Source organism: Monodelphis domestica, chromosome 1, assembly GCF_027887165.1.
Source record: "Monodelphis domestica isolate mMonDom1 chromosome 1, mMonDom1.pri, whole genome shotgun sequence".
Taxonomy (NCBI): Eukaryota; Metazoa; Chordata; class Mammalia; order Didelphimorphia; family Didelphidae; genus Monodelphis; species Monodelphis domestica.
The window spans coordinates 247,948,421-247,972,327 of NC_077227.1; the positions used below are offsets into that span (position 1 = coordinate 247,948,421).

At 34.7% G+C, this 23,907-nt stretch overlaps 1 protein-coding gene across 13 annotated transcripts in view; it reads left to right on the forward strand.

Annotated features, from left to right (window-relative positions):
* CEP128 (centrosomal protein 128) overlaps positions 1 to 23,907 on the forward strand; it is a 566,439-nt gene that overhangs the window by 226,400 nt on the left and 316,132 nt on the right. For all 13 annotated transcript variants that reach the window (XR_008914955.1, XR_008914954.1, XM_056810609.1 and 10 more), the window contains one exon: positions 3,524 to 3,595. Coding sequence is in view for 11 of the 13 variants with exons in the window: in XM_056810609.1 (XP_056666587.1) it covers positions 3,524 to 3,595 (72 nt within the window). In the remaining 2 variants the exon portion in view is untranslated. The remainder of the gene's footprint in view (positions 1 to 3,523; positions 3,596 to 23,907) is intronic.

Sequence of the window (23,907 nt, forward strand, 5' to 3'; positions counted from 1 at the left end):
CACACATACATATATACATATGCAGATACACACACACATACACACACACACAATGTTCTCCCTAAAGTGGAAGCAGCTGAATGCCTTAAGGAGGAAGCAACTTCTAGTCCTCCACAAACCTAGAAAGAATCCATTGATGAAATGAAGCATAATTGTAAATTAGAGTCTCCTTGACCAAGAATACTGAGGCAGTAGGTTTTTTTTACCATAGATCCAGAGCTTGAAGAGACTTTAGAGGCCATTTCATCCAACTCACTTTATAAATGAGGAAACTCACTCCAATGAAGGTTAAGTCACTTTTCCAGTGTCATAAAGGGTATATACACATAACAGAGAATTTAACAAGACATGTCAAAATTGATGCTTACTACCTACTTCTCCATGCAGGTACCAATGATACTATTAGGAAGAATGTAGAAAATGTTGTCAAAAAATATAAACTCTTGGACAAGAATGAAAAGGCATTGGTTAAATGGTTGTGATCCCCTCAGTGTTATGCATTGAAGGCAAGGTATATAGAAGAAAAAAAATTGATTTGAGATATAAACTGGCCAAGACCAATTTATCTAAAATTTCATTTCAAGTACAAAATACTTTCTCATATTCCAAAGCAATGCCTCAATGTATTGACTTCTGGAAATGATTGTGGTCTTTTTAATTCTTCCTTAGTTAAAAACTATTTCTTAAATTATAACTGAATGTAAATCACAAAGAATGGGAATCTAGAAGAACAAAATGTCTGCAGTTAAAAAAAAATACTTAGCCCATTTCATCAGCCATTTTTTATGGCCTGTAAACTTGAAATAAAAAAGTACCCCCAACAGCTTTTTCTCCAGATCATTCAAGGAACACGAAGTATAATTGATCCTTTGTTTTCCCAGCCTTGAGTGAAGTTGCATGGGAGAGCTACAGAAGGATCACATGGAGTCCTTAGGGGAAAGGAAAGCCTTCTTTCCCTTTGGTTATCCTTTGTAGTTGATTCATGAACTGTTGTCAAAATCTGCAGGCATTTTATGTATTAGAGAGAAAGTCATTGTGTTGTGGGATAGATGGTCTAATAGATGAAAAACAAATGAATAGAGAACAATTCTGGATAATGTCCATCTTGTTTTTTCTTCCATTCTTATGTCTCAGGCTCCCCATATTAGTTATTTATTCCATACTGCTAAATGTACCTATTATTTGAAAACCTCAGGGCACCTATACAGTAAACAACTATCATTATAAAACAATTAGACTGCTCTCTGAATTAAAGATTTATAATTCTCTTGGACTAAAACTTCTTTAAAGATATATCGTACAAAAAGTATATGTAAATAGATGATTTTGCTTCCTGCCTTTATACTCTCTTCTCTCTGCATTTAAATTGTTTCAATCATTCACCAAAGGCTACTTTGTTTTGGCAGTTATTTTGTGTGTGTGTGTGTGTATACTGTTCCCCGAATTATATTGTAAATACTTAGTTGTTAAGGACCATATATAGACCCAGCATCTATTCCCTATTATTATTGAAGATGATGTTTAAATTAGCCATTGAATTTCTATAGAAGTCATGAAATAATAAACCTGTGAGCAATTTATTTTTCCAACTTAAATACTGGAAGATGTTACCAGCTTTTCTTAAGTTTAATTAATTTGCATGCTTTATTCAAGGCACTTTGTAGTCATGGTACTGATTGGCTATGATTTTAACTAATCCCTATTTCTTAAACAGCAAATTTTTGAAACTTGCAGTTTATTTTCAAATCCAAACCTAGGAGTTCAAAATGAGAGAGAAACCTATTTATTAGGGGCTTTGGAGAAAGACATATCAATATCATACAGTTGAAGTGCTGATATTAAGTTATAAATGATAGTACAATTGCCTAAAGTGGTGGCTAGTTCTATGTGAAACAGGTTGTTTCCCCCTACAATAATTTTTGAAACAAGTTTTCTTTTTCAGTGGAATGACTTAGATGACATATTTGAGTGACCAAAGCTTTTGAAATTTTTTTTTACTGATGTTGTATGGTTTCTCCCAAGAGGCAAAACTAAAACTGCTGGAAGAATGCGTAGTGATTAGCATCAGATGTGATATAGATATAATGTATTACTTTTGTTATTTATTCACTTTGAAAGTAGTTTGTATTTGGGGGCAAGTCATACCTCATTTTGATTTCCCCTCCAGTCATTTTCAGTTGTATCTGACTCTTTGTGACCCTATTTGGGGTTTTCTTGGAAAAGATAGTAGAACAATTTGCTACTTTTTTCCCCAGGTCATTTTGTAGATCAGAAAACTGAAACAAATAGGATTCAATGATTTGCCCAGTGTCTGAGGGAAGATCTGAACACGCGAAAATGAGGCCTCCTGACTTTAGACCTGGCACTCTATCCACTGTTGCAATTAGTTGCACTTCCCCTCTGTCTCTCCATTACTATTCTCCTCTTCTAGTTGTCATTAGGTTTTTTAATTAGAATAGGACAAAATATCTAGTTGTCATTAGGTTTTTTAATTAGAATAGGACAAAATATTCATTCTCTTCATCTGTAAATGCCTTGCTATAGTTTACAAAACATCAATTAATTTCATTTTCTATTTATGAACTCTGATTATGTTCTAGTTAGAACACCAAAGAAAGAAAAGTTACAAGTATATTTTTTCATTGGTATACTTTATTTCTAACTTTACTGATATTCACTCCTATTTTGCTAATGATGTCTCTCTCCTTTGTAGACTGCCAAAGGCTATTTTCACAGCTTATGGATTTTTTTTTTATATTATACTCACCTGACAATTAACATATTTTTGTGTCCTTATTTATTTGTTCCTTATTCATAGCCTGAAATTCTAAGCTGGTTCTTAAGTTCTTACTGGGAACAAAGTCCATTTTTTCCCATTCCTTTCTCTCCTGTTCCCTCACTTTCTTATTCAGTTTTGGGTAGACCCTTCTTTGACTCTTGTTAAAAGAACTTGTCCTTAATACATATCTTAAACATAATGGAAATCAATCTATAGACTACCAAAACAAAAACAAGTATTTTCTTTTCAAAGTAGTAAAAAATTAGTCTTTATCCTTTCCAAATTCACATAAAATTTCACTTAGTAATTACCCTGCATGTAATATTCTCCCCCCTTATTTTTTTTTTTACCAAAAAAATCACCTCTAGTGAGTTTCTATAGATTCATCAACCTCTATAAAATCCCCAAGTGAAAACCTTATAATTTCCCTATTACTATTGCTTCTAGAGTGGGTCTTGTGAAAGCTGACATTATAGTGGTTCTAGGTTTGTATCAGGTTTTCTAGCCACTATAGTAAATGAAAACCAATGTTATTTGCTAGATATTCATTCCTTTTTCTGAGAGGAATGGTGTCCATAAATAGTATGGGATTTTTTGAGTTAATTTATTATTCAATCTAAACTTAGTTCATCTAAACAAAATCTTTATGTCTACATGATAACATTAAATATTGTTCTAGTTTATATTTATTTTTAAGGAAAAAAAAAACAAAATCTAATCTAATGTGTTTTTTTTTCCCTTTAGGCTATTTCTAGTACAGGTGATAAACATCATGATGTACGCCATGACCCACACCGTTGGTTAGCGGAAAGTAAGGTAATTACTAGTTTAATGAAGTTAATTGTTTGAAATCCCAAAGTTAATACATTTCAAAACCTGAAAAATACTGTCTTAAGTTCTTTGTTATATCACCTCACATTTGAATCCTATTTTTTCCTAGGTAGCTTGAAAAGGAACTGGCACATGAGTAGAGAAAAGGTGTATTGTTCTCTTTTGTTGGAGAGTTGGGAGATCAGGGTCATGGAATGTTGGATATGTATTGTCAGATGCTTTAGATATCTGGGTTGATTTTGCTTACATTTAAAAAAAATTGGAAATACATTTTGACATTGGATAAATACCTATCTCAGAGTCAGGAAGATCTTAAAGATCTCAAGTCTTGCCTCTGGCACATACTGACTGTGTGATTCAGTGCAAGTCACTCAAACTCTCAGGGCCCCAATAAGCTCTCAGAGCAGTTGCAAATCCGTGTTGGTAAAGGAGTTACCTTGTTGGGAGTTCACAGTATCAAGTTTGAAATCAAGTTTGACTCTTCTCTGCCACAAAGCTGTTATAAGGGATGGCTGGATAGGGCAAAGTATATTTGGAATTCAATGTGATATGAAAACAAAAGACTGATAAAATTCTTTGGAAAAGAAGAAAATTATAATTATATTATATTTTTAAAGTTTGCCAATTCTCTCTAAAATGTTTGTGTTATATTTGATATTCATGGTTGCTTACAAGGTTTGGTACTAGGTAGCAGAGTATGAACATTCTTTTAAACCATTGCATTTACTCTGTATCATTTTTTAAAGTTAAGGGTCAAAGCCTTTTGGATTGTCATTTAGTAGACTACAAATAAAAATAGAACTAAACAAAGGACTAAAATGATAATTTTGGTGTTATGTAGTGTTCTGTTTTGGTAGAATCCTTTGAAGTCTCTACATATCATGGCTATACATAAAGAAGAAAAATGATATACTGACATTTGACCCATTTAAAGTTAGTTAGGCCGTCACTTTGCCTCAATTCACTTTACCTTGTGCTTTATGCTATTAATTTAAAAAATCACCTAAACCTTGCAATGATGTGCTCATTTTATATGAAAGCTTAGCAATGATTTTATACTCTACAGCAACCATTTTCCTCAGAAAGTTAGAAGACCTTGAATTCATATATTTAGGTTGCTCAATATTAATTAAAATGATCTCATCTAACAATTTTAATGTTAAAGAGCATTTGTTTTCATTACTCATAAGACATTTTTATGATTTCTCTTCATTCCTCCCTTGAAGTTGCCTTATTATAATGTTGAAATGATACTGGGTTCATGGAATCATAGATAATAGATTTCAAACTGGTAGAGGTATTACAGTTCATTGAGTTCATTTTACAGATAAGGAAATTAATAATTAGTGACTTGCTTAGGGCCATACAGAAAGAAGTACCTGATATGGGATTTGAATCAGGTGTTCCTGATTCTAAGTCCTGCACTCTGTACATGTTAAGAATATACCAATAGAAGGGGTAGCTGGGTAGCTCAGTGGATTGAGAGCCAGGCCCAGAGATGGGAGGTCCTGGGTTCAAGTCTGGCCTCAGACACTTCCCAGCTGTGTGACCCTGGGCAAATCATTTAACCCCCATTGCCTAGCCCTTACCACTCTTTTGCCTTAGAACCAATATACCATATTGATTCTAAGTCAGAAGGTAAGGGGTTAAAAAAAAAAGAATATACCAGTAGATTGTTAGCTCAGGTAGATCCTATTGTGTTGGGAAAATTTTCAGATATAAATCCAGCCACTCTTTGAATAGTAAGTAGATTAGCTAATTTGGAGGGGGAGGAGGTTTATCACTAGAAGGTTTATTACCAAGGAGTAGATTTTTTTCTTTTTTGGTCATAGCAACTCAGTCTAACATGGTATACAGAAGTTGTGATTTTCATTAGAGGATATACCTAGACCAATGAAATGATAGATTTTTGTAATATCCGTGCATTAAATTTGTTATTTTGATTTTCTCCAGAGTGCTCACATTTTCTGTCTGATTATAAAAATATCTTTTTCTCCATTGTCCTCAAATTGTTGATTCTAATAACATGAATACATTTGCCCTATAACTTGGTTTGAGTTATAACCTTTCACACTTTGGAATAGGAAGCTCTCATTGCTATTATTCAATGAAATGTTAGGAAGAGGTGACTGTGATCAGTATGTGGCTCTTTATTTTGCAACTGTGTAAGCAGTTTTTTATCTAATATCTTTTAATAGGATTGAACATCCTGGTATCAAAATATTTTTTAATGCTACATGAGATGAAACCATTTTTCTACAGTATGAGGTCATGACAAGCAAGAAAATCTTAACCAGAAGACTAAGGAAGAATTGAGTATGTTTACTAGAAAGATAGGTTTGGGTTATTGATAGGTTATTTTGTAATTCCTATCAACTACAAATGAGTTGCTCTATAAATATTAAAGATAAGATTTCAAATCAGAAGACAAAAACTGTATGGGAAGTAGAATCACCATTCAGATCGCCAGGGCTGACATCTTGCAGCATTAGAAGGACTTTTGAGGTTGTTCAGTAATTGTTTTCATAAATCTGCCAAATGAGTTCTTTCTTTTAGTGATAAGGCTGGAAAAGGTGGAGAGAGATCACGTCAGGGTTGAATTGTGGGTATCCATAGGACAAGTTACACCAGAAGGAGTTAGACTTGGCTGTGAGGTACAATGAGTAGAAAAATATATTATCTGGGGAGTATAACTAAGGGCAAGGGGAAGAAAGTTGCAAGTTTGTATAAACCCCAAGAGTTTCTGTGAGTTCTGAGTAACTCAATACATCTAGTTTGTCAGACCAAACTGGAAGATGTAGGCTAGGTTTGGTTTCCAAGAAAGAGTCATCATTCAGATATCCAGGTTAAGTGAGGTGGCACAGGTAAAAATATGGCTAGAATATTACAGGTAGATGAAAAGGTTGGGGGGGGGGGGGAAGACCATTTTCCATTCTGAAAATGACCATAAGGAAGCAAAGTTAAATTTATAGTAAGCAAATGAGCATAGCATGTAGACATATCCACACAACAAGGCTTGACTATTGATTCTAGGATAGATGCTGTTATTTCCCCTTTCTCTAATTCTAAATAGCTCTTATTGTGTGGAAATAAATGGGCTAGAAATTATAGAATTCCATAACCCTGAGGCAAAGTTCTGTGGGTGTTAGTGTTTTGCAGAATATTGCTCAAATTTCTTGATCAGGGATACTAAAATGTCTTCAGAGTTGCTATTTTTAATTTGGGAAATAAATCACTCAGTATTAAGAGAACAAAGGATAATGAATTAGTGTGATGCTTATATTTTCTGTTTTTCCACAGGCAAGTTACTGTCTCATCTCAAACAATACTGTAAGTCAGTCAGTAAGCATTTATCACACCCTAGTTATGTGCCAGGAACTGTTCTAGATGCTTTCAATACAAAGAAAGACAAAAAACAGTTCCTGACCTCAAGGGGCTCACCATCTAATGGGGGAGATGATAAGCAAACAACTATGTACAAATAAGCTATATACAGTGTATAAAAATTAGAAAAAAAACATAACAAAGGGAAGGTTCTCGCATTAGAGGGGTTAGGAGAGACTTCCTTTAGAAGGTGGGATTTTCTATGTGACTTAAAGGAAGCTAGGGAAGGCAGGGATGAGGAAGGAAAGAATTCAAAGTATAGAGAACAACCAGAGATGGAGTGTCTTATTTGTGGAACCATAAGGAGGCCAATATCAATGACTGAAGAGTACATGTAGGGAGTGAGGTAGAAGATTGGAAAGGTAGAAGGGAGTTAGATTTTGAAGTACTGAAGAACAGGATTTTGTGTTTGATCTTGGAGGTGATAGGGAACCACTGGAGTTGATTGAGTTGGGAGGATGACATTGTTGGAGTTGAACTTTAGGAAAATTACTTTGGTGATTTTTCTAAACGGAGTGACATTGGCGGAAAAGCATGGAATTTGGAGTCTGGAGATTGGGTTTAATTCCAAGGTTCTATACTTAACAATTAGTATATCTTTTAACTTCCCAGACCTTATATTTCATCATCTGAAAAGTGAAGAGAATAATACTAGCACCATCTGCCTGACAAGTTGTTAGGAAAGTATTTCATTGACTTGAAAAATAGATACAAATATATTCTAAATATGAATATAATATGAATATAAATTTATAAGGCACTATATGAGTATATAAGTATAATTTTAAAATAGGTATTTTTCATATAAAATGTGTACATATGATAAATTTGTAAGGAAAGTTCTAGAAAAATCCCATTTGATATCAGTTTAGTCTTTTATAAAACATTGGCCTAGTGGATTGAGAGCCAGACCTAGAGACAGGAGGTCCTAGGTTCAAATCTGGCCTCAGTCACTTTCTAGCTATGTGACCCTGGTCAAGTCACTTAACCCCCATTGCCTAGCCCTTACCACTCTTCTGCCTTGGATATTGATTCCAAGATGGAAGGTGTTACAAGGGAATCACTTTAAAAGACTGATATATATTAATTTAAGGTCGCCAAGGAATCAGCTATGTAATTCCTAAATGAAAAACTCAAGTCAGCCGTCAGCCTTTTTTGGAGTTTAATTACAATAGGAGTAAGAAAGGAATTAGAGATAAAGAGAGAGAAAAAGGGAGAGAAGGGAATAGGGCTTAAATACCCCTTCTGTTTAGGCTGGGCCAAAAGGCCCAAGCCCTTAGATAGCTGGGGCAAAGAAAAGAGATCAGTCCCTATTACTCACGTGTCCAAAATGGAGAAACAGTCTCAGAGGCCCCCACCTTCAGCTTCCTTCAGAGCAAACCTCCTCAGAGCCCAGGAACCACACCGACCAAAACCTCAACAACCTCCCTGGAGTCTTCAGACCCTCCTATCTTTAAGGAAACCATCCAAGTTCCTCCCCTCCTTTCTCCCATCTACCAATCACTGTTCATCAATTTCCCTGTGCCAATGGAGGCTCTAGCTTAACCCAGGACCGCCCAGAGGTTTCTGGCTTTTGCACATGTCTGTTGAAGGTCATATTTTCAAATGATTAAATCTTTACTCCTTTGCTACAGCCCTTTCTAAATCCTGTTAACTTGAGTAGGGTAGAGATTGGAATAATTAAATTTTGATCTAGGCTGCAGCCCTTACTCAATCCTATTAGGACTGAATAGGGTGGAGATTTATTCCAAGTATCTCCATTGTATCAATTCTAAAATCAATCAAGACTCAAAGAAATTCCTGTTCTATGCTTACGCATAGGTCAAAGTCCTTTCCATTGTTCAGCAAAGGGTTTCTGTCCTAAAGTAATCTTAAGAAGGGAAGAGAAAGAACCTCCCATGCCAATGGGGTTCCCATTCCAATAGACTATCAGTAAGAAATTTTCCAAGTATGAAATATCCCAGTGGTGAAATTTCCAACATTTATAAGTCTAAGGAAATTTGAGGTTTACAATCCCCCCTGATGATCATTGGGAGACTAGTCTCCCCATTGATCATTTAACATAATCATTTTGTAGTTCTAAATTCACTTCTAACTAAAGATATACACAATATTCAATTTTCTAAGAGAAATTAGAATAGTGAGAGAGGAAATAGAAAAGAAAAGAAAGCAAAACCAATGTTTGCTAGGCGCATTGACAGAAAGCCAAATTAGGGGCAGTCCCTTTTGGCATAAATGTGTACAGTTACAATAAATGTTCAATCAAAAGTTCAGTCCAATCAATCACATCCAAAGTTCATTCTTGATCTTCTTGATGAAGTGTAGGTTTTTGGCATCTTTCTGCAACAGTTCATTCTCTGGATATAAAAGTTTCAAGCTTCTTTCTTGAAGATCTTTTCTCGAACAAAATCAAAATCTTTGAATTTTTTATAAAAGTAAAATCTTAAACAAAATTCTTGGATTTTTATAAAAATACAATCTCAAACAAAAAAAATTCAAAAATTCTTAGATTTTAAATTAAAATGCAATCCCCCCTGAAGTAAGTATTTAAAAAAAATATCAAGTTTAGCTCAGAATGCAATGTTCAGTTATGGGGGTGTATGTGTCAATTATCAAAAGAATAGAAAAATAATCAAAAACATAAGAAAAATTCAAAATAGACCTTGTATAGGTCCAGTTTAAAGTAATTTCTATCCCACAAGTATGTAGGACAGAATGCAGTAATATTTCACTTAGCCATTTGTAGCCAAGACTACAGGAAGTTGCCATAATATAAGAAGGAAAGAATTAGAATTCTATTTTGATGGGGAAATGTCATTCCCTTTTCTGATTTTTTCCTCAGGGATATAGGGAGCCAGCATGATAGTCAAGCTTTGTACTTGTTTGAGTATTTCGAAAAGAGTGTAGATACAAGGAAGTCCTACGACTTAAACATAAGTTAAGCGTCGCAACCTCGAGTCTCACTTTAATATTTCATGTGTGCTCTATTGGCACTATTCAGGTTTAGTCTGTGCTCCTTGTTTTTATCCCTTTTCCTGGAATCAGACACAAACATTAATCACAGTCCTATAATATTTTATCAATAAATGGCAGGTTCCCATAGTTTAAAGCTTTTAGGCATATATTGATATTATAGCAAGAGTATATATATTAACTTGTATTACTGCAGGGAAAAATAATATTAGTATTAATTATGTGTACCTTCAGTACAAAAATGAGAAAAAATCAAATATTCTGATCAAAAAAGAAAAGAAATAAGAAAAAATAAGAAAAAAAATCAGTAATTCAATATATTCTTGAAAGAAAAACAGCATCCATTTGTCTATGGATTATTATCTCCAATTCTTATGATAAGATAGAGTCACAATTCATATGATAGGATAGAGTCAATCAGTCTCAGCAGAAGATGCTTTCTTCACATGTGAGCAGTGAATTCAAGAGTCTCTTTCTCCAATCTTTATAGATGTTGGAGTAGTTAATAATATTTGGAATGGTCCTTCCCATGAAGGTTCAGTTGCTCCAGTTCGCTTGAAATTCTTGATATAAACTTTATCTCCTGGGTTCAGGTCATGCAGAGAAAAGGCTAATGGTCCAGCTTGTACTGCAGCTCCGGATTCATGAAGTTCACGTAGTTTGTGCTGTAACTCCTGTATATAGGAAGCAATAGTAATATCTCCCCCTAATTGCGATGTATAAGCCGGGGAGAAAGGCTTAGCCTGTATAGGCGGATGTCCAAAAAGCATCTCAAATGGTGAAATATGTAAGTCTCCTCTAGGCCTGCTTCTAAGATAAAATAGGGCCAGAGGGAGAATTTCAGGCCATTTTAAATGGGTCTCAGTGCATAATTTGCCAATCATAGTCTTAAGTTCTTTATTCATCTTTCCTACTATTTGGAGAGGAGAGAAAAAAAAACTGAAAAAGGTTAATTAATATCAACAAAATCAATACAATCTAAGAAGAATCATCTTTATTATACTGGGAAGTTCCCTGGGCACCCTCCTGAAGGGCACCTCTCTGAGGATCATTAGCACCTCGAGTATTTTTTGGACGAGCGCCATTTCTCATATATTGTTGTTGAGTATTATCATTTTCTTCATTTGGAGAATTGTCATTTTCCCAATTCCTATTTCTATAATTCTGGTTTCTAAAGTTCTTATTTCTATATTCATTATAGTTATTTCCATAGTCATTATTATAATTTCTAGAATTCTGGTTTCTATAACCATTATCATAATTTCTATAGTTATTATTTCTAAAACTATTATTAAACTGTGTATTCCATCCAAACATCTTAAGAAAGGTTCTACATTCCATCATTTTGTGGCCCTTCTTCTCACAGAAGTGGCAAGTAATGGATTGATAATTGGATTTCTGGGGAGGGGCAATTGTCGTTGGTTCATTGTCATGCCCACTTTCTAATTTAGTTATCCTATCTATTAAATATCTTATTTTTTTCTTCATTTCCTCCATGTCATCATTATTTTCTTTCTCCTTTTCTTCGTTTCCCTTTAAAACATATATAGCTGTTTTTCGCAATTCTTCAAGGTCCATATCTGACCATCTTGGGCATTGTGTTTTAAAATAATTTTTAATTGCCTTGCAAGAATTGTTTACAAATATTCTTCTAACTTGTCTTAAACTATTCTCTTTAGTTAAGTCCCAATCTAAGTATCTGTCCCCAAACTCGATAATTCTGTCCATAAATCTGGAGGGTGTTTCGTTTTCCTTTTGCTTAATTTTTTCCAGTTCCATCCACTTATCTGTACTGTCTGCACATTCCTTCATGGCCGTGAGGATGGCCTCTCTACAACGGTATAGTTGTAGATAATCCTCAGGATTATTATAGTCCCATTCGGGATCCTGAGATGGCCAATGTGCTGCATTACGCCCCCGGGTTTTGTTGACATGAGCAATTATTTTATTTTTTTCACGTTCACTTAAAAAAGCCTGTAGTAAGCTCTCAACGTCCTTGTAAGACGGATTATACTGAAAAAATATGTCTCTCATCTTTTTTGTTACTAGAAAAGGATCTTGTTCATATGTGGGGATATTTCGTGTAAATTCATTTATTTCTTGGGGAGTAAACGGTATCCTATGTCTTAAAGTCACCACATCCCCATTCCGTCCTATTTCAGGTACTTCTCTTAGAGGAAACAGGCCTCTAGTTGAATTTTGCACCTGTGGGTCAGTTTGACAAGGACAGGTTTCTCTAGGAGGACAAGATCTCCCTTGCATCGGAATTTGGTTTTCTGTAGGAGAAGGAACATGAGAAGCTGGGATTGCAGGGGAAGGGTTTTGGGGATTAAATTCAGACAAGATTTGCACTACACGAGAGAAGCAGTCTGTTAACTGGGCTATAAGGAAGGTGTTTTCCATCTCTATTTCAGGGAAGGAAATTTCCTCATTCAAAGGTTCAGAAACAGGTCTGTTTCTGGTAGAGTGGTTGTTTGCCAATTGATCCTGTAAGAAACTTTTTAGATCTTCTAATTGGGCTTGCATTTTATCCTCAATTTTTCCTATTTTATCTTCCATATTTTCCATTTTATCCTCAATATTTCCTATTTTATTCTCAATATTTCCTATTTTATCCTCAAGTTTTTCTATTTTATTCTCAATATTTCCTATTTTATCCTCAATTTTTTCTATTGTATCCTCAATTTTTTCTATTTTATCCTCAATATTTTCTATTTTATCCTCAATATTTTCTATTTTATCCTCATTTTTTTCTATTTTATCCTCAACATTTTCTATTTTATCCTCAATATTTTCTATTTTATCCTCATTTTGTTTTATTTTATCCTCGTTTTGTTTTATTTTATCCTCATTTTGTTTTATTTTATCCTCATTTTGTTTTATTTTATCCACAATATTTTTTATTTTTTCATCTCTAAATATAGTATTGAGGAGTACAAAAATGACAGTACCTATTAATATAAAAATTTGGAGGTATCCTTCATTCCTCAATGCCCCTACTTCTTCAGCTGCCATATAATTGTCAAAGAATGTAGTACTCATTTTTATATATATATTTTGTAATTTCACAAAACACGTGGGGAGCAGGGCAAAGCAACAAACTTTCCACAGGGTTTTTTTTTTTTAATGCAGGAAGTTGTTCCTTAAGGGAAAGGATATTTAGAAACAGCTCTTCCAGCCAGGACTTTAGAGTCCTGTTGCTGAGATCTAAAACAGCTGTTTTCTGTCTATCAGAGTCACACAGCTGGGAAGTATCTGAGGTCCGATTTGAACCCAGGACCTTCTGTCTCTAGGGCTGGCTCTCAATCCGCTGAGCTACCCAGCTGTCCCTTAAGATTAAAGGGAAGAAAAAGAAAAAACTGCTGATTCCAATTTAACTTAAGGAGAAAAGAGAAAAAGTTTTTTATACTCACGTGTTCTAGCAGCTATGTCTTTAAGCCAAGTTTTTTGTTAAAAAAAAAAGGACTAAGTGGTGAGACGGTATAGTAAAAAGGCAAGGAATTTCAAAAGTTTTATTGAGAGGATTCTTTAGACTCCCGTGTGGTCAGCCACAATGTTACAAAGGAATCACTTTAAAAGACTGATATATATTAATTTAAGGTCGCCAAGGAATCAGCTATGTAATTCCTAAATGAAAAACTCAAGTCAGCCGTCAGCCTTTTTTGGAGTTTAATTACAATAGGAGTAAGAAAGGAATTAGAGATAAAGAGAGAGAAAAAGGGAGAGAAGGGAATAGGGCTTAAATACCCCTTCTGTTTAGGCTGGGCCAAAAGGCCCAAGCCCTTAGATAGCTGGGGCAAAGAAAAGAGATCAGTCCCTATTACTCACGTGTCCAAAATGGAGAAACAGTCTCAGAGGCCCCCACCTTCAGCTTCCTTCAGAGCAAACCTCCTCAGAGCCCAGGAACCACACCGACCAAAACCTCAACAACCTCCCTGGAGTCTTCAGACCCTCCTATCTTTAAGGAAACCATCCAAGTTCCTCCCCTCCTTTCTCCCATCTACCAATCACTGTTCATCAATTTCCCTGTGCCAATGGAGGCTCTAGCTTAACCCAGGACCGCCCAGAGGTTTCTGGCTTTTGCACATGTCTGTTGAAGGTCATATTTTCAAATGATTAAATCTTTACTCTTTTGCTACAGCCCTTTCTAAATCCTGTTAACTTGAGTAGGGTAGAGATTGGAATAATTAAATTTTGATCTAGGCTGCAGCCCTTACTCAATCCTATTAGGACTGAATAGGGTGGAGATTTATTCCAAGTATCTCCATTGTATCAATTCTAAAATCAATCAAGACTCAAAGAAATTCCTGTTCTATGCTTACGCATAGGTCAAAGTCCTTTCCATTGTTCAGCAAAGGGTTTCTGTCCTAAAGTAATCTTAAGAAGGGAAGAGAAAGAACCTCCCATGCCAATGGGGTTCCCATTCCAATAGACTATCAGTAAGAAATTTTCCAAGTATGAAATATCCCAATGGTGAAATTTCCAACATTTATAAGTCTAAGGAAATTTGAGGTTTACAAAGGTAAGGGTTTTAAAAGAAATAAGGCCAAGAAATGGGGCAAATACAAAGAAAAGAAATGATGTCTGTCCTCTAAACCATCTATATGTAGTACTTTAAGTGGTGAAAAATATATAGTTGCTTACTATTTATTAAAACATAACCGTATTATTTTTGCAACCTATTTTTTAATTTATCTGTTATAAATAGCAGTATAGAATTTTAAGGAATTATATTAATATTTAGTTAGACAATTATTTTATGCTTTTGAAGATCTTTTTTTCAAACACATATTCCTCATGTACATGTTAGAATTACTTAGAAGCAACTGTGGAAGCTACTTTGTTCAATGATTATTCATATTAAGAAAGGTGAGTGGTGGGGATTTGCTTACTAATAGTGTTCACTGTTGTCCTTGAGAATGAACTTTATAGAATCTAAGGAGAAAAGGAATTTTTTCTAATTTATTAAAATAAATTGTATTTATTAACAAAAAATATTTTTGTCTATATATCATTTAGAGTTCTCCTTTCCCATTTAAGAGGGCCATTCCTTTTTAATAGAGTTATTTTTTTAAGAAAAGAAAAAAATACAGAGAAGAAAAGGGGGAAAATAGTCACAAATCCAATTAATACACTAAAAATATATGACAATATATTCAGTGTTACACATTTGATCATATTCCACTTCAGCAAAATAGTAGAGGGAAAAATGTCCTCTCACATCTCTTCTTTGAGGCCAAACTGGTTCTTTGTAATTTTGAAACATTCATTTTCAATTGCTTTTGTGACAGTTCTTCTCTATTACATTTTTGTTCTCTATTTCTTTTAAGATGGTATTTTGTCCCTATAATTAGGATTTCTATGATTACTTTTAGGCAATCCTTTTGTTACAAATTTCTTACCCTTACCCATCAATCTCCTTCTTTCATTTGTCAACACTTTTCCTAATTTTGGACTTTTTAAAGACCGATTCTCTTTTCTCTTTATTTATTTAATTCTTCATTTCTTTCCCCCTCTTCTTTCCTTGTTTCAGTTAATTGTTTAATCAGAATCTTCACTTTTTACATTCCTTCCAACTTCTTTTTTTTTCTTTTTCTAAAAGGATTTATGTCCTTTTTCCTCTTTACTAATTCTCCTATCTATCCTAATTTTTATTCCTTAATTCATGGTTTATAAAATTACTTATTCCTTTTTAAAATTTCTTTGCATTACTCATGGAATTAAAGCTTCTTAAGGACCAAGTTTGCATTCCTTCTTCTAATCAGGTTCTGTATTATTGTTGTGTAAGTCTTGCTGTCTTGCCCTTTTGTTTTTCTTTTGTACTTTTCTTAAACATATGACTTCCTGGGAAACATAGTAAGAATAGAAACATTGTTTAATAGTAAAAATTCTCCTATATCCCAAATCATTCAATTCAGTTTTACCCCTGCTCTTTCCACAATAATTTTCTTTTCTATTTCCTTGGAATATTCTCTTTGCGTCTGTGACCTCTCATCCTTCTGCATGAGAGTTGCTACCATATATACTGATTTCCCTTTTCCTGAGATATGATGTTGTCTATGAAGTCATAGTAAGTAATTTCTCTAAGTATTAAATATCCTTTTTTAACTCCCTTTCTCCCATAGAAATATCTTCTCTTCATGGGAGTGACCAAGTGGATATGCAGTTGTCCCTCACTATATCTTGGTTCATTTATTGTGACTTCACTGTATTGTGGGGTGTTTTTTTTTTTTAATCTAATTCTGTAATGCAGAGTTTTTGCTATACATGGGATTTTGCAGATGAATACCATATTTTACACATTGGAAATGCAGTACGCCACCACCACTTGTGCAAGTTTGCCAATGTGAGATTGTACATAGCACAGTATTGACTGAAAGGCAACCAACCACAGGCCTGAGTTCTGTATCCTTAGCGCTGATTGGCTCAGTTTTTATAATAGTGTGGAAAAGCTTTATAGGAGAGTGGGAAGGGTTTTATGAAGTCTTAAAAAAAAAATACACACACACACACACACACACACACACACACACACACAAATAAATATAATGCTGCTGCTACTTCACAGATTTTCACCTAACCCCAGGGTTCTCTGGAACTTAACTCCCAAGATAGGTTAGGGATCACTGTATGCTTTCACCATGGAATTATGGTCAATGCCCATAGCCTCTCTTCTTGTTGAGAAACTGTAGGAGGTATTTTCATTTTATTGTTTACCATGGACTTTATTAAGGTACATTACATTCTTCATTATCACTCCCTTTTTTTTAATGCAACTTTCCATGCTATAATTTAGTTCCATAAAATTTATTCGGTTATTTGTAGGGGATAGTGCTGGATTTAATCCATGATGTTTTCGGCCAGTTCCTCAACTGTCACTTCTCATTTCTTTTATATTCTCTTGTTTACTTTTAGGAAGCAATCTCTTAATGGTTCCTTTGTTTGTTTGTTTTTCTTGATTAGTGCCTTTCTCTTTTAATAATCCCTCCAGAAAGTAGAATTTCAGGATTTGTTGTTGTTGTTATACTTATCTAGTTTTCTTACATTTTTGTTGTCTGTTTTCAGTTGTCAATTACAAATTGAGTAATCTACTTTTTTTTGTTAGCAAGTTTCAATTTATTTTATTTTACTGAACATCTATCTTTTTTACATTGACAATTAAGCTCAAGTTTGCAGGGTATTTCATTATGGATTCCTGGGGCTTTGATTTTTTGGAATATATTATTCCATTACTTTTAGAGTTTCCAGAAGGTACAGACTAGTCTTGTATTATTTGAATTTCATTCTCATTTTATTTGAAAATCTTTCTTCTAGTTACTTGTGAAGTTCTTTGTTTGTCTTTGTAATGGTTAAAGCTAATTACTTTGTGTCCTGGAGTTTTAATGTTTGAAGTAGAGATTTTCTTGGTGGCAATCTGAAAATTTTCAGTTGATGCTTTGTTTTTTATGTAGAAGTTAAGGACAGTTTTCTTTGATTATTTCTTGCCTTTGGTGAATTTGACTTGCCACGTACTTCTGGGAGGCCTATGATTCTTAAATTATTTCTATACATCTTGTTTTTTCAAGATCAATGTGTTTTGCTTGAATAGTGATCATATGTTCTTGTACTGTTATTGCTTTTTGCTTCTCTTCTAAATTTATTCTTCAATATATTTGTATTTTCTCTACATATTTTTTTTGTTCTCTTTTGTGCTTCTTTTGATAGGTTCATGACTGCAGATTCAATTTTTTAATACATTCTGCTGTTTATTTCTGCTGTGCATGAAATAAATCATCTTAATTGGTCTATCTAACATCTCTCAAGATCCAGATTTCTCTCTTGATTCAAAATCCTACTGTGCTCCCACATTCTCTTAGGAATCCACAAGGTTCTATGTTTACATTAGGTATTTAAATTTCCTTCATCTTCCTTTCTGATTTTATTATCGTTCCTCTAAATTATCTGCTTGTACTGGGGTTTTAACTGAGTTTTCTTCCCTTTGAGATCTTTGAAAAGTTCAACCTTTTGCTTTCTATGTTCCTATAGATTATTTTTTGACTCCTTTGCCTTTGATTATAGTTTTACCCTAGGACCTTTAACCCAGGTACCAGATAGGACCACTAAACTATCTCAACCTTCTCCCACATTGGGGAAATTTACTTTTTATTTGGCCTTAGTATCTAACTTATTAGGTAGCTTCTTGTGTGCTGAGAGAGGGAAGTTTAGGCTTAGATGGATTTAAATACTCTTTCCTTCATGCCCAATGTAGACCCAATGTACTCTTAGCCCAAATCCTAGTTATCTCCATTCTTTAGTTCTGTGACTGGATTAATTCTGCTATTTTTTTGTAGGCTTTCACTTCCTCAACCTATGAACCTCTCTAGGCTGAAGGAAGTATGGTGGTCTACTCTGACCTCATTCTCTCCTTTTCAGGTAATTGGGAAGAGTTGGTATTTACCACTTAGTATAGCTTGATGCTGGGTGAAGGGCAAAGCAAGTTATAACATTGAAGATGGCTGGGCAGCCCATTTAATTAGTTTATCAGTACATTTACTATGTATAAATATTTCAGATGGAGAGTGAAACCTGGTAAGAAGTGAAGATGATGATGAGATCAGGCTAAATTTCGTTTAAGGAATTGCAAAATGAATCAGTAAATATCACAGTTTCATGGAGAATACAAATTTATATTGAGCCAAAAAGTAAAAGAGATAGATGTGTAGAGGCTGCAATTATGGCACAATATGGTACTAAAGAGTACTCATAGAAGAGAAGTGGCATAAAACAGAGTATCAGGATAATGTCTTTATGGAAAGAGACATCAGCCAGCCATGTATCAAAAACAAAGGAAAACAGGGAACCAAACTCCTCATTCTTACCTACAAAGTGTAAAAATCCTAGGGGAAGGCTTCCAATGTGTTGTTTATATCCTTTTGGGAGGATTTAATGGATATTTATGTGTATTGCATAGAATATGGAGATGTAAATGCATTATAATCTGCATAACATTGGAGAGTGCCCTAAAATAATAATTGATATTGTTATAGTAATAACTACCTTTTACAATAAAGCTGACTGCCAGATATTATACCAAGTGTTTTACAATTATTATCTTATTTAATCCTCACAACAACTCTGGGAGGTAGGTGTTACTATTATCAACCCTATTATACAGATGAGGAAACTTAGGCAAACAGGATAAGTGACTTGCTCAGGGTCACATAGCTACTAAGACAAGTTTTAGACTAAGGTCTTTCTGACCTCATTTCAGTGATTTAAAAGACAATTGGAAGTGATAGCTTAAGAACTAGAGTTTACAGTTTTAGTTTCATTCTGATTCTTAAGTTGAGAAGTGTCTTTTTTTTTAACCTTTTCATATTTTCATTTCTTGAGTTTGTTAATTAGAAAAAACACAGAACTATTAAATAGTCAAAATCACTCTTTAATCAAAGGCTAAAGGGGTTCAGAGCTAAAAGGCCTCAGTGCTAATAGGCCACGACAACAAAGCTGCTCATTCCCCACGACTGCACAGATTCTGGATTGAACTCTGGCTGCCCTGGTCACTGACCTCTGGGAGTGCCACCCACTCAGGATGGACTCCGAGGCACAAAAGAATTTGAGGGACCTCTATACCATTTGGGGAGTCCAGGGACAGAGAAAGATGATTGATATCACTATAGCTACAAAGAAAATGGGAGTGTTCAAACTACACTGACAGAATACAATCAAGCTTGGGAAAGGAATCGTAGCTAGAGGGTAGGGTGTAAGAGAAGGGGCTACTAACAATAGATACTAAGGGATGATTCCTGCCCAGGTGTGGATCTTCTTGGGAAAAGCTCTGATACAATAGGGGAGACTACCTAAAACCAAGAGGGTCCTTAGCATATGCTTAGTCTCACCCAACCAGGATTGTCCTTTCCCTGAGGGTCTCCCACTCAGTCTGAAACTGCTAGCTTGGGATTCTCTTCAGGGTAGATTCCCATCGGAAAAGGGAACAAGTACAAGCTTTGGGGTCTCCAATCTACAGGCAAGTCCTGAAAATTGGGATTCATCAGATCTCACTAGGTAACAAGTTTGGGATTCCTAGATTCGATGTTGACAAGTTTTAATCTAAATATTTCCATCAAAGTTATTACAATCAAAGCATTGTTCAGTGGTAAAAAACATCCTAGAGTAGTAGAGTTGAGTTTTCTGGAGCTAATTTAGTTCATGGTAATATTTCTTTCACATCTTATTTGTTTTTTTATAATCCTGTTAGTGCTGTTAAAGTTAATGAGTTAATAGAGGCAAACCAATTAGAGGTGTGTTGCAAATACAATTAATTATTTTAACAAGTTATTGTTTTCTTGTGAGCATGTGTTATTGTAACAGTCAAATAGAAAGTAAAAAAAAAAATCCTGACTTGATTTAGAGATTCTAAATTTTTATTTGTTTAATGATACTTTCTGAGGTTATTTGATCTCATTATATGATATTAAAACCACCTCCTAAGCAATATAAAGGTTAAAATTATGGTTGAGACTGAAAAGTCTAAATTTAAGTGGTCGCCAGGGGAAATCCCAAATAATAAAATACCCAAGTCAGCTGGAAATTTTTATGGTGATTTAATTGATAGTGGAGGAGATTAAGGAGAAGGAAGAAGGAGAAGGAGTAGGTTTTTTTCTCTCCCTCTCCCCAGCATAACTAGTGACCAGGAGATAAGGAAATAAGGGGTTGGAGTATGAAGGAGGAAAGAGTCAGCCGGAACTCCAGAAAAAAGAAGGGCTAAACTCTGATGCCCGAACCTGAATCAGCTCAAGGGAAACTCACCACCAACACTCCAAGATGTCAAAATGCCTAGCACCCTCTCAGCCAGAGTCCCTTCTCCAGGGAAAAAGAAAGAGAAAGGAAGTGACGTGCCTTTTATGGATTGTTTTACGTCACTTTCCTGCATCTCATCTGTACCAATGATCCCTTAGCTTGACTTAGGACAACCCAGGGTTCTGTCCGTTTTTCTGCACATGTCTGTTGAAGGCCATTTCCTCAGATAATTAAATCTTGAGTTTGATGGAGACCTTCCTAATCTTGTTAAACTAAGAAGGGTGGAGAAATTAGTTTCCAAGACCTGATTCTGTTATTCCAAGTATCTCCATTGTTACTGATCAGGAAATAGCTAAATCAGATTTTCTTAAGTACAGTCTGATTAGGGTGGAATAGTTTTAAAATTCACAGCAGTTAACAGATCTCATATTTAATTTATGATTAGTAGCCCTCTATTTATTATACAAAACTAATATTGTTTTTGTAGCATATTTTGATTTGCTTTCCCAATAAGTTTCCTAAAAAAATAATTAATTAATTTAAAATATCTTCCCCAATAAGGTTTTCATGGGTACATATAACTTTTTTTTGAACAGCATCATTTTCTTAATAGGTTAATGATTGATTACATCTTTCTATTAGAGTAATAAAACTATGGCTTCTTATTAAATACTCATGTTAATGTAGGAAGAAGTTGACAAGTTGTTTTAAAAAAAACAAATCATTTGCAAAACTTGACTGTTGTATGGTTTCAATTTCTACTCATTCAAATTTACTAGAGATAAGAATTAATCATAATTTTCTTTTTATTTTCTCTTGTCCCTTTTGCCCTTCCCTCAATTTAATAGGAATCACTTTTTCTTTTCTCAAAAATCACAATTTTTTTACTTTGCACCTATCAACTGGAAAAACATAGAAGCATTGAAGTAATCATAAAAACCAAATCTTTAATCAGAATAAGAGACAAGTCCTTAATAATCAGGTGCCACACAGAGTCAAAGCTCTGGAGACAATGTCTCTGGGAAAACATGCCAGCAAAGATGATTCTCCAAAGAATAATAAAACATAGGGGTCTTATATACCTTTTGGGGAACTAAGGACAGCAAATGTAGGGACTGGTTACTAGCAGCCTTAGGAAGAGTCTGTAGCCAGAGGCTGGGATATTAGAGAGTGTCCTAAACTACAATGGATACAAAAGGATGGTTCCAGCCAGGGGTTGAGCTACCTGGGAGAGGTCTCTGATACAATGGGAGAAACTTCTAAGAAGAAAGAGTACTTGAAATTTGATTATATTTACTTGTCCTACCTAAACTGAGATCACTAAGTGCTTTAAGGTTTATTGTTTAGTCTAAGACTACACTAGTCTGAGACTTCCCCCAAGGCAAATTCTCAAGACCTGGGCAAACTTTGGGACTCTCCAAAACCCAGTTAACACACCTAAACACCAGTCAGGATCTTTAAATGTGTTGAAAGTTGCTAGTAACCATTGTAAAAGTTAGGAAACTGAAAGGTAATGAAAGGGAAACATTTAGGGAGATGAAGATTTGCTTTTATATGCAAAATGCATGTCTGTTCTGTCTGAACTAGAATTCTCTACCCTTTAAAAAAAAAATTTAGCCACAGCCAAAATGTACTATCCATATACTAATTTATTGCACCTTGCCCTTTGGAATTCACATTCTTCCCTTTAAACACTCTCTGCCCCCATTATCTATTTCCATATTCCTTATTTATGGTTTTCTATTTATACATCCAGATTCTATGAATAAGTTCTTGTCTTCTTCTACAAGTTATTCTTCCCTCCTTTTTCATTCTTTTATAATAATCAAAGTATCAAATAATCATCAAAACTTTTCCCAGAGTTTTATCTAATTCCCTAGATGATATTCGAATTCTCAGGAGGCATTTGCTTCTTCTCCCCCCATTAGAATGTAAATATACCATCTTTGTATAATTCCTTCCAACTGCTCAAATGGATTAACCTTTTTTTTCCTCTTGATTTCTATGATTAAATTTCAGAGTTTTTCCTTAGCTCTTATCTTTTCATTAGGAATGTTTAGAAGTTCTCAGCTTCATTAAAGATTGATCTCCCCTAACCCTTTCCCCTTTTAAGGGTAAGTTCTTTTTGGTTTTAAATCTTTATTTTTTGCCTCTAGAAATATCATACTCTTTTATTGTGGTAGTTGCTAAATCTCTTCTTCCTGACCATGGCTACTCAGTACTTGAATTCTTTCTTAGTGTTTGTAATATATATATATATTTTAATATTCTTTCATCCTAGCTCTAGCCTCCTACCTTTCCATTTTTATTTTATTTTATTTTATTTTTTTACCTTACACTCTTACACAAACTCTTCACTTCTCTGGCTGGCCTCCTGGATATTCCTCAAACAAAAAACTCCATTGGTTGGCTCCAGGCATTATCTGTCTATCCCACCAAGCCTGGAATTCTCTCCCCCTTCTACTCCTATTGCTTACCTTCTTGGTTACTTTTAAGTCTCAACTGAAATCCTATGTTCCGTAGGAAACCTGCAAACCTTATTTCCAGTGTCTTCCTTCTGTTAATTACTTCCTATTTATCCTATATATGGCTTGTTAATGGACTTTGAGGTGACTCAGGGGATAGAGTGTTAGAGTTGGAGTTAAGAAGATTTGAGTTCAAATCCAGCCTTAGGCATTTTTAGTCAAGTTTACTAGCTTTACCTAGGGCAAACCACTTAACCCTGTTTGCTTTCATTTCTATATCTGTAAAATGAGGTAGGAAAGGAAATAGCAAACCACTCGTATCTTTGCCAAGAAAACCCCAAATGGGTTCACAAAGAGTTGGATATGACTGAAAATGATGTGGGAGAGCTACAGAGGTGGAGCCCCAGATTCGGACTGGATGGGTGTGCTGGCCAAGAATGACAACTCCAATAATTAGCTTAAAAATAAAAGAGAGATTTATTAAATTGAATATCAGTTTAATTATTAAGTCAAATGGCTGAGGGAGGCAAAGTAGGTGGAATGTTGCCTCCCAGAGGAGATGGAGTTTGGGATACTTATACCCTCCTGAGAATAGTGTCTATGTGGCTGGAGATGGGATGATGATGGAATGATGTGTCTTTTGGTACTCTGGGACCTGAAATAGGTCATGTGGCCATGCCCTATGCCTCAAAGTCA